At 42.0% G+C, this 16,257-nt stretch overlaps 1 protein-coding gene across 2 annotated transcripts in view; it reads right to left on the bottom strand.

The window, feature by feature from the left end:
* ECPAS (Ecm29 proteasome adaptor and scaffold) overlaps positions 1–16,257 on the bottom strand; it is an 84,541-nt gene that overhangs the window by 66,157 nt on the left and 2,127 nt on the right. For both annotated transcript variants that reach the window (XM_030568048.1, XM_030568047.1), the window contains exon 2: positions 1,626–1,756. In XM_030568048.1, coding sequence (XP_030423908.1) covers positions 1,626–1,756 — 131 coding nt within the window. The remainder of the gene's footprint in view (positions 1–1,625; positions 1,757–16,257) is intronic.

The raw sequence follows: 16,257 nt of genomic DNA, 5'->3' as shown, positions 1-16,257 counted from the left end.
CACAGAAAAATGATCGCTTATGTTCATGATATCTTTTGCATGGAAAATATCAAAAGTTTGGTCTAGACAAGAAAGTAACGTGAGTATCATTTTTTGGTTTACAATTTAATGTTAGGCCCACTCCAAAACAAAAATATTCATGTGTCATTTTAAAAGGTTTCATCCTTAAGTTAAATACAAGATTTTTAATTTTTAAAAATTGCAGTCTTTGGCCTTTTCCTATGCATAATCATTCAGATTAACCTGGTTAACAAATTCCAGCTTGAAAGAAGAAAACACATCACACTAAGGAACTTCACCAGCTAGCCGGATGCTTTCTCTCACAACAGTCCTTCACAGCATGTTGACAACAATACACATCTAGTGCTAGATTTTCCAGTGTTTGGCACCCACAGCTGAGACCAGTTTTTGGTGCTTAAATGGGAACTGAGCTCTTTTGAAAATCTGGCCCCAACTGTAAGTGTTGAGCTTTTTAGAAAAAAACTTTGGCCATAGTGGCACAATAGTTTCCCCACTTGCACAAGATTTAATAACATTGGGGTGGAGGGGGGGTGGGCTGGCAGATTCCAAAAAAACCCTGAATCTCTGTGGTAGCCCATCTCTCAGTTACTATTCCCAGATTTCTAGTGCACCCTGTAACAGATATGGCAGTTTCCTGCAATATCTTTGGGAGATATTGAATTAAGTTTAAGTATCTTTGGAGTCCATTGTATTAAATGCAAAGGTTATGTATTAGTGGGGGGCCTTGATGATCAAAGGACTATAATGCACAATGTGGCAGATAAGAATGAACTTTTGGGACAACACATGGGAAGTGGATTCCCCAGGAAATATCTAGGAGGGAGCTGAACGCGAATTCCCCACCCACAATTATGCAAAAACCCAGCCTTTGCCCTGAAATGGGGTGACTGTCCCCCCCAAGATCAAAGGTCCAAACCATATAAAGGAGTGACTTTATACAGACACTTGGGGGAGCCTATTCTGAGCTACCAGCTGTTAGGAACTTTTAACCTCAGAAGAATCCCTTGTTGGGGTTTGAAGGACTGACTCCTACAGGAGCCATTGCTGGAGCTGGGGAAGATTCTTTGGTTTTTAATGGTTTTCTCTGTATTGCTTTCATCTGAAGAACAAACGTGATTTCTTAGAAGGGGCTGTGTGATATCACTGAGGGCAGTTACACTGTGTACAGCCTCCAAGGAGAAAGCAAAGTGCAGGCGCAGGCCATTAAGAACATCGGACTTACTGGGGAACTCACAGTGTAAGGCAGGGAGTTGCGCAGCCTGGAAAAAAAACCCCGTTTGGAGGGGAGAGACGTGAAGCTGAGGAGCTGGGAGCCTATGCTGGACCACCAAGTTGCCCTGAACTGACACACAACCAGTTAAGTGAATGATAGCAATGACTATTGAAAGTATCCTGGTCTGACAGCAAACACGAGTGTCTCTAAATTGACCACTTCTCAAGTTGTCTGCTGCATTGGTGTAGCCATATTGGTCCCGGGATATTAGAGAAACACGGTGGTGAGGTAATATCTTTTATCGAAAGCAGACAGTAACACCAAATCATTGATACATCATGGATGTCTACATCTCCAGTGATTGGAAATCTTACAATAACTGCACCCTTACCTTTTTACGCACTCCTTCCTGCGTGCTGGACAGTTTGAGCAGAACAGGGGGTAGGAATTTCGATATAATATTCTGTAACTGCTCATCTGTTTCTGCATGGCCAAGACGTAAGAATACACGTTCAAGTTGATCTGTAGTTTAAAAATATAAAGTTAATTTGGAGTTAGAAAGCCATACAGCAGACAAATCTTTTCCTACTTATGGGTTAGTAGTACAGCAGCTGGGATGAAAGTATCGTAAGGATTGAGCATCTTCAATCAAAGCTCTCAACAAAGCATGATCTTATATTTTTAAAACTGCAAACTTTCCGTTGCTGAAAGATACTGGATTGATGGCCTTCAATCCTCGATTATCCACAGATGGGGTTCAGCATGGACAGGAGTAATGCAAACTTCCACACACTGCCCCACTTATGGGCCTCAGCCCTAATCTAGAATATCGCCAGGCGGAGACAGTACTTCAGCCTCCGTACCTAGTAATCCTTTGGCCTCGCTGCTCTGACCGCCAACCAAAGTGTCAATTGTGGTGGTCGTTTTTGAGATACAGATATGTGTCTGCTGGACTCTGGACTAAGACCATAACGAAGGCCACCAGACAGCCACTGAATGGCAATAACTTTTGGTCTATTATTATTTATATTGCTGGAGAGCCTAAGAACCCTTGTCATGGACCAGAACCCCCTAGTACTATACACTGCACAAACGGAAGGTCCCTGCACCAAGAGCTTACAATGTAATGAGGGATGGATTTGATCCAGGAACGTAGAGAGAAAAGGCTCTACGCTCTGTTACCAATCCACTGAGCCACCATTAGAAAAAAATTCATGAAGCTGAACAAACTATTATTTGTTAACCCAATTTTCAAGCGAGATTGTCATCATCAATAGGAATTAAATGTGAGTGCCAGAAAAGTAATGATATTTTGACATAATTTAAAATGCAAAAGACTTTGAAGGTCCTATCACCCACATGAACGTGTTGGAGTGTTCTGACAATCTCATTTCTCTATCCCTCTCGCTGCCTCTCAGTACTATCTAATCCAGGAAGGAGTATAAAATAACAGTATGAATGTCAGTAAGGACATAGGAGTCACAAATGATACAAGATCAGGAGGGGAGGAAGAGAAAAAAAATATGCATCTGTTCCCTGTATGAACTAGGAAAGGATCCTCTAAGGAACACTGACAAGACCAAAATCCTCTGTCAGCGACTCAAGCAATTGGCTTGAAGACCACCTGTCTTTAGGCTAATAAATGGGAAAGTCACTGTTTTAAGCACTAGGTTCTAGCTGATCTGATGGCTAAGCTGAAGAAAAGCAGACTGCCACATGGGTAGCAAGACACCGAAGCAGCACTTTCACAGCATGGGATGGGGGCAGGATGGTTCTGATACACAAGGGAGGGAGTGTTCCCTTCTCTTCTCTACATCTTCACCATTGCTAACAAGGTCAATGCAATTGGGAGATTACAGGCAAAAAGGCAGCCTACAACAAGGGGAAGCTAAAACCCTTACAGATCCAATATGGACTGCCCCACAATGGTTTGCTCTTAATTTAAATGGAGGGGAAATGCCCTGTCCCTAAACAGTGATGCTTGCGGGACAAAAGTATGTTGTTGAGAGCTCCAGAATGCTCTGATACAGGAGAAGGAAAATCCCTTGTTAGATGACCCATACTGCTCATTAAAGAATGTGACAGAGTGTACTCCCTAGAGACCCAGGTAGAGCCAAGAGTCAGTCCTCCATCAGCTCTACAGAGTTATGGTCCACGCGCAGTTGGTCTTGACAATCTATCAGGCCCTGCTGCTACCTATCAGAGGAAGCAGCAGCAAAGAGGAGCCAGTCTAATGCAGTCAAGTAAGGAGGAAGCAGTGCTCTTCTGCTTGAAACACCCAAAAGGAGAGAGTGTTTGTTTGAACTTTTTAGTTATACCCTAAAAAAGAGAGGAAGATTTGATGGGTTGAGGGATGGGCTGCTCAGACTTGGGGGAGGGAGAGGCCCTCCTGTCACAAAGGTTTAGCCCTGCATTCCTTGGGAACTCAAAGCTCCCACAGAAGTCAATCAGTTTTGGATGGATACACAAGGGATGGAGTGAATCAGGCCCTCAACGGGCAACACGGAGGTTTAAGTACAAATACGTACCTGCAGATTTGAAGTGACTTTTGAACTCACTCTTCAGATAGGAAGGCCTTTGGAAATGATGCTCTATTGTCTCTAACTTTCCCCATCCCTTTGTTAAAGCCCTCACAGGGCTTGTCTACACTTACAGAGGGGCAGCAGCGCCGTTGTGCCATTTTAGCACTTACTGAAGATGCCAATGGGAGATGCTCTCCTGTGGGCAGAGGTACTCCACCACCCCGAGCGACGTAGTTATACCGACATAAGGTGGTCATGTAGACCTCTTAGCCACAGTATCATCTCTCTGCAGGCAGCAGACCAAGCATATACACGTCCCTCCTAACATTTTGTTTCCGGTTGAACTAAACAGGGTAAGCAGTTGAAAAGACAAATGACTAAGATTTTAATGCCAGCTGAATTACAAGTCAAGATTCAGCAGTTCCTCCAATGCAAATTGTATTTGTCAGTGAATCTCTCGTCTTATGAGGATTTTTCTTGCTTTCTCATGCTATCAGCTGCCTCAGGGAACCAAGATACATTCTTCCCACCTAATTTAAAAAAAAAAAAAACGCTTCTCTCATGTCCTGCCTTTCTCTGTCATATTTCATTTCCCTAAAGTATCTGCCTTCTGAGAACTATCCGATGCTCCACGAATTGAGCAGCCTGGGGTAATAAGAGTCTGATCCTGAGAGCCAGTCGACACACACAGCTCTGACTGCATTCTGTAACCTTAACAAAGCCATCAACAATACCTGCTGTGTCTGTGCTCACCACTGGCTGCAGTGCACCGAAACTCCGCATCTGGGAGGCCTTCCCAATGTTATGTTCCTTGCGGCAGAGAATAAATAGGACTTGACTGCAGTGAATGCAAAGAAGGTAAATGTATTTACTATAACCTTCAGCTAAAGATATATAATTTTCAAAAGCAGAATACAGAGTAGAAACCACAGGAAATAAAGGAATTCTGTGAAGCAGCAGTCAAGCAAAACGTATGTTAGAAGGGAAAGGTCAACTAACAAAAAGTATACCGCTTTTCCAATTTTTTCTCTGCTATTGTTATAAGTAGCACCCAAGACTACTAGGACAAGATGAAAGAGAGTGGAGAAAGAACAATTTCCTCTCTATCCAATGTATTTACTCTGTGTGTTTGACATGTACATTCTTTTCACAGGTTTCCTCTATATAGTCAGTTAAGTTCCAGTCTTGCAACTGCGGACTCGTGTGCTTAACTATAAACCTGGAGTAATCCCACTGATTGCAATGGGACAACTCACATGCTTGAAGTTAAGCACATGGGTGTTTGCAGGATTATGCACTAAATCCATTTCCTCTGTTGTTGGTGTGGGCTTGTCACATGGCAACAGGGAAGAGGAAAAACGTTTTAATAAAAACAAGAAAATGTGACTGTAAACCCACAAACCCTGACAGCTGTATCACCTGAAACTACTTTTAATTATCTAAATTGACCACTTCTCAAGTTGTCTGCTGCATTGGTGTAGCCATATTGGTCCCGGGATATTAGAGAAACACGGTGGTGAGGTAATATCTTTTGTCGGACCAACTGCTGTTGTCGAATGAGATGCGCTTTCAAGCTACACAGAGCTCTGAAGCAGCAGTTCTGTGTACTTTGAAAGCTTCTCTCTCACCAACAGCAGTTGGTCCAATAAAAGATATTACGTATCCACCTTGTCTCTGTCATTTCCCAAGCTGACAGTGTACTTTAGAGGACAGCATCCCCAAACAAACAAATAAAAACATATTTGGCTCCATCTGGTCCATCAGAAATGGCATCAGAATGGGACTCAGGAGACCTTAGATCTGTTCCCAGCTGTGACTGACCTGATTGTGTGATGTCTGGCAAGTCATCTCACCTGTCAGCACCTTTGTCTCCCTTCACATCCTTTATCTGTCATCTATTTAGTCTGTAATCTCTTTAGAGCACGATTTTTCTCTCACTATGTATTTGTCCAGCACTCTGCCCAACGGATTCCTGATCTCAGTAGGGGCCTCTCGGTGCTACTAGAATACAAATGATTAACAACTCTCCGACTTGCTTTCCTGGCTACCAAATTCCAAAGAAAAGTAATCAGTATGGCTGTCAATCAATCACAGTTAACTCACACAGTTAACCCAAAAAAATTAATCGCAGTTTCAATCGCACTGTTAAACAATAGAATACCAATTTAAATTTATTAAATATATTGGATGTTTTTCTATATTTTCATACATATTGTATTTTGTGTTGTAACTGAAATCAAAGTGTATATTTTTTTATTACAAATATTTGCACTGTAAAAGTGATAAACAAAAGATGCTGGTGGCATCTGATAATGAAAATGAATATGTGTCGGTCTGCACGGCTTTGGATTGTTATCGAGCAGAACCTGTCATCAGCATGTCCCGTGGAATGGTGGCTGAAGCATGAAGGGACATATGAATCTTTAGCGCATCTGGCACGTAAATCTCTTGCAATGCTGGCTACAACAGTGCCATGAGAATGCCTGTTCTCACTTTCAGGTGACATTGTAAATAAGAAGTGGGCAGCATTATCTCCTGCAAATGTAAACAAACTTGTTTGTCTGAGCAATTGGCTGAACAAGAAGCAGGACTGAGTGGACTTGCAGGCTCTAAAATTTTACATTGTATTTTTGAATGCAGGGTTTTTTTGTACATAATACCACATTTGTCAGTTCAACTTTCACTGTAAAGAGACTGCACTACAGTACTTGTATTAGGTGAACTGAAAAATATGATTTCTTTTGGTTTTTTTACAGTGCAAATCCTTGTAATCAAAAATAAATATAAAATGAGCACAGTACACTTAGTATGCTGCGTTACAAAAGAAGCACTTAAAGACGATAAAGTCATTATGGAGAAACTAAATGAATTCTTCGCTTCAGTCTTCACGGCTGAGGATGTTAGGGAGATTCTCAAACCTGAGCCGTCCTTTGTAGATGACAAATCTGAGGAACTGTCATAGACTGAAGGGTCATTAGAGGAGGTTTTGGAATTAATTGATAAACTTAACAGTAACAAGTCACTGGGACCAGATGGCATTCATCCAAAAGTTCTGAAAGAACTCAAAAGTGAAATTGCAGAATTATTAACTATGGTTTGTAACATGTCCTTTAAACCAGCTTCTGTACCAAACGAATGGAGGATAGCTAATGTAACGCCAATATTTAAAAAGGGCTCTAGAGGTGATGCTGGCAATTACAGACTGGTAAGTATAATGTCAATACTGGGCAAATTAGTCAAAACAACAGTAAAGAATAAAATTGTCAGACACATAGAAGAACATAAATTGTTGGGCAAAAGTCAACATGGTTTCTGTAAAGAGAAATCATGTCTGACTAATCTATTAGAGTTCTTTGAAGGGGTCAACAAACATGTGGACAAGGGGGATCCAGTGGACATAGTGTACTTAGATTTCCAGAAAACTTTTGACAAGGTCCCTCACCAAAGGCGCTTACATAAATTAAGTTGTCATGGGATAAGAGAGAAGATCCTTTCATGGACTGAGAACTCGTTAAAAGACTGGGAACAAAGGGCAAGAATAAATGGTAAATTTTCAGAATGGAGAGGGGTAACTAGAGGTCTTCCTCAAGGGTCAGTCCTAAGACCAATCCTATTCAACTTATTCATAAATGATCTGGAGAAAGGAAAACGGGTGGCAAAGTTTGCAGATAATACTAAACTGCTCAAGATAGTTAAGACCAAAGCAGACTGTGAAGAACTTCAAAAAGATCTCACAAAACGGCAAATTAAATTTAATGTGGATAAATATAAAGTAATGCACATTGGAAAAAATAACCTCAGTTATACATACAATATGATGGGGGCTAATTTAGCTACAGTTAGTCAGGAAAGAGATCTTGGAGTCATCATGGATAGTTCTCTGAAGACGCCCCCACAGTGTGCAGCGGCAGTCAAAAAAGCAAACAGGATGTTAGGAATCATTAAAAAAGGGATAGAGAATAAGACGGAGAATATCTTATTGCCCTATATAAATCCATGGTACACTCACATAGAATCATAGACTTTAAGGTCAGAAGGGACCATTATGATCATCTAGTCTGACCTCCTGCACAACGCAGGCCACAGAATCTCACCCACCCACTCCTGTATCAAACCTATGTCTGAGCCACTGAAGTCCTCAAATCATGGTTTAAAGACTTCAAGGTGCAGAGAATCTTCCAGCAAGTGACCCATGCCCCACGCTGCAGATAGGCGAAAAACCCCAGGGCCTCTGCCAATCTGCCCTGGGGGAAATTCCTTCCTGATCCCAAACATGGCGATCAGCTAAACCCTGCACATGTGGGCAAGACTCACCAGCCAGACACCCACGAAAGAGTTCTCTGTACTAATCTCAGATCCCACCCCATCTAGTGTCCCATCACAGGCCATTGGGCAGATTTACTGCTTATAGTCAAACACCAATTAATTGCCAAAATTAGGCTATCCCACTATACCATCCCCTCCATAAACTTATCAAGCTTAGTCTTGAAGCCAGATATGTCTTTTGCCCCCACCGTTCCCCTTGGAAGGCTGTTCCAGAACTTCACTCCTCTGATGGTTAGAAACCTTTGCCTAATTTCAAGTCTAAACTTCCTGATGGCCAGTTTATATCCATTTGTTCTTGTGTCCAAATTGGTATTGGTATTTATCCCTCTGATACATTTATACAGAGCAATCATATCACCCCTCAGCCTTCTTTTGGTTAGGCTAAACAAGCCAAGCTCTTTGAGTCTCCTTTCATAAGACAGGTTTTCCATTCCTCAGACCATCCTAGTAGCCCTTCTCTGTACCTGTTCCAGTCTGAATTCATCTTTTTTAAACATGGGAGACCAGAACTGCACACAGTATTCCAGATGAGGTCTCACCAGTGCCTTGTATAACGGTACTAACACCTCTTTATCTCTACTGGAAATACCTCGCCTGATGCATCCCAAGACCGCATTAGCTTTTTTCACAGCCATATCACATTGGCAGCTCAGTCATACTGTGATCAACCAATACTCCAAGGTCCTTCTCCTCCCGTTACTTCCAACTGATGCGTCCTCAGCCTATAACAATAATTCTTGTTATTAATCCCTAAATGCACAACCTTGCACTTTTCACTATTAAAGTTCATCCTATTACTATTACTCCAGTTTACAAGGTCATTGAGCTCTTCCTGTATGATATCCCTTCTCTGTATTAGCAATACCTCTCAGCTTTGTCTCATCCGCAAACTTTATTAGCACATTCCCACTTTTTGTGCCAAGGTCAGTAATAAAAAGATTAAATAAGATTGGTCCCAAAACCGATTCCTGAGGAACTCCACTAGTAACCTCCCTCTAGCCTTGAATACTGTGTACAGATGTGATCGCCTCATCTCAAAAAAGATATACTGACATTAGAAAAGGCTCAGAAAAGGGCAACTAAAATGATTAGGGGTTTGGAATGGGTCCCATATGAGGAGAGAATAAAAAGGCTAGGCCTTTTCAGCTTGGAAAAGAGGAGACTAAGGGGAGATATGATAGAGGTATATAAAATCATGAGTGGTGTGGAGAAAGTGAATAAGGAAAAGTTATTTACTTGTTTCCATAATACAAGAACTAGGGGCCACCAAATGAAGTTAATGGGCAGCAGGTTTAAAACAAATAAAAGGAAGTTGTTCTTCACACAGTGCACAGTCAACCTTAGGAACTCCTTGCCTGAGGAGGTTGCAAAAGCTAAGAATATAACAGGGTTTAAAAGAGAACTAGATAAACTCATGGAGGTTAAGTCCATTAATGGCTATTAGCCAGGATGGGTAAAGAAATGGTGTCCCTAGCCTCTGTTTGTCAGAGGGTGGGGATGGATGACAGGAGAGAGATCACTTGATCATTACCTGTTAGGTTCACTCCCTCTGGGGCACCTGGCACCGGCCACTGTCAGAGACAGGATATCAAGCTGGATGGACCTTTGGTCTGATCCGTTATGGCCATTCTTATGTTATTATGCATTGTAACTTAAATCAGTATATTCGAAAATGTAGAAAACATCCGAAAATATTTAAATAAACTATAGTCTGTTATTGTTTAACAGCGTGATTAATCGCAATTTATTTAATCGTGTGATTAATTGTGATTAAATTTTTTTAATCACTTGACAGCCCTAGTAATCAGATCCATTTTGGATTAGCCCTGGCATTTCCATACTGCTGTGATCTGCTCCACAAAGTATCTTCTCACAACTGGACCGTAACTGTAGCAAATTAAAAACAAAAAGCCCACCAGCCAAAAATAAATAAATAAATAAATAAATAAATAAATAAAGTAAAAGCCTTTCACATGCAATCTGCTAACCAAGACTGAAGCTTTAATTCAATCTATTGACATATACGCTTTCTGTAATCTGCTATTTTGATGGGTTGGTTAATTCAGTGTTTTTTTAGTATTAATTTGTAAAGCATTTTGCAATCCTTGGATGAAGCTTACAATGACGGTATGAACATTAATTAAGCATCATTTCATCCGTCACTGAAATGCAAGTTAAATCTGGAGAACTCTTTTGAGATTCTACACCAGACTATTTCTTAGGTCTCAAATCCAGGCTCACATTCCAGATTTAGGACCATAAAATATGCTGTGCCCTTAGCCCCATGTTCCCAACTATCACACACATTATATTAGCTGGTTAACATAAAAGACTGACCTCTATATGTCTAACGTCTGTAAGTCTTTGGTGAACATGGTGACCCTGGAAAGAGAATGTTGATCGAGGTCTGGGGTTAAATTTAACTCAACCAAGTGACTAAAATGAACTGAGCCAGATCATATACTAAGTCAGCCCGAGAAATAACTTCTCTCTTCTATAGCTTTTAACCATCCTCTCAAATATAAGTCTGCCCAAATTATTAACCAAGGCACTCTGGGTCACTAGGTTCACTCCATGGCCATGACCCCTGTTTGTAGTGAAGTGGCAAGGGGTCTCCTGCACAAGAGCTGTCTGTTTGGCTGTCAGGGGACTTCACCACCACTCCTCTTTGAGAAGGTTGAGCCTTCCCTCTCCATGGACCATCTCGTCCCTGTCTTCAGATGAGCTGGAGTCCATCCTAGAGAAGGGATGTCTCAGCCCCACCCCTCCTGAGCAAAGGAGTGTGTGAGCGTGAGGCTTTGCCACCACCACTCTGGCACAGCCACAATGGAGTCATGGCAATGATGGGACACACACAATCCTCTGCTGGGGTGGTATCAGCCAGGCCTCCCGCAGCAGTTGGTTTCAGAATTAACAGCCCACTAGGATTAATGGCGCAGTTCACCAGTCAGAGCTATTGTTTAGAATGCTTGGCAGATATCACGGCATTAGTTACCCTTGGGACACTTTTTCAAGCTTTTCTTCCCAACCATGAGGACTAGAAACAACTTGTTTTTTCAAATGAAATCTAGTCACCACGTAACTGAAAAGTTGGGCCCAATGTGTGTGACCTTTGCCAATTGTGCTCCAGTTATGATAACCACTGGCTATTTATCAAGAATAAATTAAAAACACAAGCATAAACAGTAGCATGCCAAGATTAAAACAGGCTTGATTATTTGAAAGCAGTAAAACCCAGAATCATTAAATGAACTATTAATTTTCAAACAAATCGGTCTGAAAAATGTTTTACCGGTTACTGTAAGAAACGATGTGTACGATTCACTTTCTTCTTGCGGTTTGTATACTGTGTGCAATTGACATAGCTTTTTATAGTCAGTTCTACTCTGTCTCCACATATAGTAAGTTAGGTCTCAATGCTGCAAACACTCACGCATAACTCGATGGCGCTACTGATGTGCGTAGGTGTTTGCAAGATTGCAACTTTGTTTTTTCCTGCTATTGTAGGGTCTTTCACTCAGTAACAGGGGGAGAGTTTTAAGAAAACATGTTTGTAAAACCACAAAGATTGGGTGGGGACTCGGGAACAGGTACAATATCTGAAACTACAGCTAACTTTTCAAAACTGATCAGATTTCAGGTGTCCTTTCATATTCATTCATTTTGCACTAAAGAATCAGGAAAGTAGAGAAGCCGAAGAAATCTTTAGACCATTGCTTACAGCGCCAGGGTCAATTTGTGTATATAGATAAAATATTTCTACTTCTAAAAATATCATCTCTCTCACAAGTAGATAACAGCATTTCCATGGTAACTTAAGGATTTCTAATGTCATTTCTAACCCCTTCTGGTTCTTTTCCAACCTATATGATAAAAGTATGCGAAAGAATATTAGTTTCAGAATTGATGGAAATACTTCATCTCATTAGGAGAAAGAATAATACATTTCAGATTGCAGATACTACATATTGTATAAAACCACAAGTATTGTCTTTCTTTTTCAACCATCAAGGGAGTATAAATACACGTCTACCTTGATATAATGCTGTCCTCGGGAGCCAAAAAATCTTACCGCATTATAGGTGAAACTGCATTATATCGAACTTGATTTCATCTGCCGGAGTACGCAGCCCCGCCCCCCTGGAGCGCTGCTTTACCGCGTTATATACGAATTTGGGTCATAATGGTTGGCGTTATAAAGGGGTAGCAATGTATTTTTATAAAACAAAGCCAGATCAATGGCAAGGCCCCGAACCGCAAAGTGTAAGTGACTAGGGAAGTTATGAGAGCTCCTTCACTGGAGGTTTTCAAAAGGAGGCTGGATAGCCATCTGTCTCGGACAGTTTAGACGCAACACATCTTGCATCTTGGCAGGGAGTTAGACTAGATGACCCTTGCAGTTCCTTCTAACCCTATGATTCTATGACCCCCCCGTCTCCCATATTTACTGCAGTGATCTCTGATCAGACATTACATCATGTTGTTTAGGAGCCCCTAAATCTCGGTAGCCTTAGAGCTGGATCCTTCACAGCCACTGAAGTTAATGGCAAAAATCCAATAGAAGATTGATTGGGCCTTTGCGCTGGTTCTGTTATACAGTCGTTTGCCATAAGAAATAGTGGAAAGGGAGGGACAGGGAATTTTAATATACCGCACCTTTTAAAAGACAGTTTTGCCACCCATCTCTTATTTCTTCAGTTAAAACAACAAAATAAACCCTTCTGCATGTTCGGCCTCATCTGTATAGTTCACTGTTTATCCATCTGTTCAAAGAAGTCAGCTCTCAGTTCAAATGCTATTTTGTGTGTGTCCAGTTTCTCCTTCCTTCCTCTTATACTAAAGTATTAGCTCCCAGTGGCATTTACAGCCATGGTAAAGAGCAAGTCAGCTGTTCTTTACAGAATGCTCTGATGTGTATTCAGGTAAGAAGAGAATATCAAGTATGAAGTGCATACGCCTATTTATGAAAGCAGATTTGAGAGACTAACTAAGACTGGGACATGTCAAACCAGATGTACTTCACAAGCCATACAGTCTGAGCCTGGAACACAACAGAACTCCAGGAATTGTGACAGTAAACTTCTGTGAGAGGATGCAGGCAGCTACCTTCTTCACCTTACCCGACCTAAACTCCATTTTATAGCAAGAGCCCCGTGATCACAATATTAAAGCCATTCCAGAGGATGTACACTTTCTTAAAAACAGCTTATTGTTACTGCACTAAGATCATTTTATAAAAAATTTATTTTGTGCACATATCCTGGAATTTTCCTCCAAAAGGTCCTATGTCAAATAAGTGCTTACTTCTACCTGGATACAGTCAGTCAACTTCATTCCCAGGATGACTGGGGGGAAAGAGGAGACTGACGCAAACATTAAAAGAACAGAATGCAAAATGAGGTTTTCACTTCTCCAAAAGCTAAACAAATGATTCTGCACCACTCTGAACTGGAGGAGCAAGGTACCCAGTTTGGGAGTCCAACTCTGATCTACTTGTATTATGCTTCCATTAAAACACCAGGCAATTTCTTGCTGGAATTGTATTAGGCCTTGGGGAACGCACATCTAGAGTGGTTATAGCCAGGGCTGGCTCCAGTGTTTTTGCTGCTCCAAGCAGCGGGAGAAAAAAAAAAGCCGCTATCGGCACTTCGGCTTCATTCTTCAGCAGCTCCGAGAGGGACTAGGGGACCCGCTGCCGAAGAGCCGGACGTGCCGCCCCTTTCTGTTGGCCGCCCCAAGCGCCTGCTTGCTGCGCTGGTGCCTGGAGCCGGCCCTGGTTATAGCAGCATACTGGGAGTCAGGGCGTGGAGGTACTGTTCATGGCTCTATCACAATCTCAAATGACTTTAGGACAGGTCCCCTGTGGTGCTCCCTCAGTCACTACTTAATTTTATAAAACATGACCTTTTACCGTGGGAATGTATTTTTCTATTTTCATCATCATATTCCTCCATAGCAGAGAAATGTTTAGATACAGATTTGAAATGCCAAAATTTCTATTTCCATGTGCAGCGTGTCATGTTTAGACTCCCTTTAGATTACTACCCATTCTCGCTGAAAATGGCTTTTCCTTCTTTCTGAACACGCACAACTCTAGGCCCAATTTACTGATTTTATATTAGGATTCAAGCTATCACTGTTTAAATTATTCATCCATCAAATCATAAGCATCTCATAAAAAGTTTAAGCAAGTACTCTTTTCTCAAACACAAAAAAAAGGAGTAACAGCTCATCTATTTGATTGCTGCTACAGATCAAAGTTTCTTATCGCTACACTCCTACAGAACAGGGACAAATTGGTTTTCTGATCTGAAATAAAATTTTGGTTACTCCTTCAGGAGGCTCATTATCCTACAGATCGGGTTCCTTTCACAATACAATTTGATGCATTTAATTTTAGTCTCTCACACACTTCTACCGGAGAAGTCTGCCCAATTTTCCCCGCTCTGTGCTACCTGAATTTCTTATGCTTCCTGCTAAAGTCCACCTTTGACTGCACAACTTTTCCATTTATTCATAGAGGCGGCATTGGAAAAATCACCATCCTCCCTCTCCACAAAAAAACCCACCACCCTCAAGACAGAAGGGTGGTACCATACACACTCTAGTGGTACAACTGACAGATAAAGTCATAGTTCACATAGTTTGAGACATCTGATGAGAGTGACATCAAACTGCTAAACTGGATTGTACTCTATAAGACATTCGTCTCTCCCCTCTTCCAGGCTTGGATTAAATTAAAATGTGACTGCAAACCCAGTGACAATAGCCACAGGACACCTTGCCAAAAACAGGCAACAGTTATATTCAGTTTGTAGGTGGAGCAAACTAGCACTCCATAGATTGAATAAAGCTGTGTCTGCAAGCAGGAACTCTTCCACTAAAGGCATGTCTACTCTAGACTTAAAATCAACCTATGTTAGGTCGACTTACAGTCACTGCAGTAATCACTGTGGTGGCTGATGTCCACACTACCCTTCTTCTGTCGGTGATGCACGTCCTCAGCAGGAGTGCTTCCACCAACTGAAGAGGGGCAGCGTAGGGGACAAGGCTCTTAGCTCTGCTCTGCTCCCAGGCAGGCTTCTCACCTCCCAGTTCCCTGCTGGGGCCAGACACCTGAGGTTCTTACCTCCCTGAGCAGGGAGCCAGGCAGGGGAAGCACAGCTGGGAGCCGGGAACCAGGTGGATGCAGCCTGGCTGGGACGGGGAGCCAGTGTCAGCCAGGCTCTAGCTGCCCAGCTTTCTTGTCAATTTCAAGGCTCCAGCAGGTAGTCGTGAAATTGACAAGACAGCCAACAGCAGATGTAAGTAACTCAGTGTCTGAGACTGCATCACCCTAACTACATTAACGTAAGTCCTAAGACTCTCCTGGAGGTGGAGTTACGTGCAGTAGGGCACTTACATCAGGGGGAAAAAGCTGTACTGTGTACACTGATATAAGTAGGTCTACATAAGCTGCCTTACGTCAACCTAACTATGTAGCATAGACCAGGCCTGAGTTGTTTTACAAGATCTGCAAGTGAAGGGAACACTGGCAATATACAGTTGACTGTATAGGAAGAATTTAATGGCTGATGGTGACCATGGAGTCTGTGATAAATTTTTCTAGACTACAGAGGTCATGACAATGATTCATCCCAATGTTCACTGGAATAGCATGTTGAGATTTGTGTCAGACCTGAGAATCAATTAATTCTGTAATTTTTTTTATCCCTACATGAAATTATGGTTCTTTGCTGGCATCAGGGACACCACCAGTATTTTGATGTTCCGTAGTCTATTCACCTCATCCAATAGTTCAGTGGTTCTCAAACTGTGGATCAGTATCCCAAAGTGGGTCACGACCCCATTTTAATGGGGTTGCCAGGGCTGGCTTAGAGTTGCTGGGCTCCGGAGCCGAAGTCAAAGCCTGAGGACTTCAACCCTGGACAGCAAGTCTCAGGTTGTGCTTCAATTTTGGTCCCCTCGCCTGAGGTGGTGGGGCTCGAGCTTGGGCTCCCACACCTGGGGCAGCAGGGCTCAGGGGTTGTGTAGTTATTTTTATTGTCAGAATGACACAGTTAAATGAAGGTTGAGAACTGCTGCAACAGTTTGTAGAAACTAAGCAGGCTAAAGGGGTTTTCTCTAAAGAGAGGACAGAAGAATCAAGTTATACATCAAGCAGCAATGCATAGT

Source organism: Gopherus evgoodei, chromosome 6 (genome assembly GCF_007399415.2).
Source record: "Gopherus evgoodei ecotype Sinaloan lineage chromosome 6, rGopEvg1_v1.p, whole genome shotgun sequence".
Taxonomy (NCBI): Eukaryota; Metazoa; Chordata; order Testudines; family Testudinidae; genus Gopherus; species Gopherus evgoodei.
The sequence above is the reverse complement of the archived record's forward strand: the minus strand, read 5'-3'. Positions and strand labels throughout refer to the sequence as shown.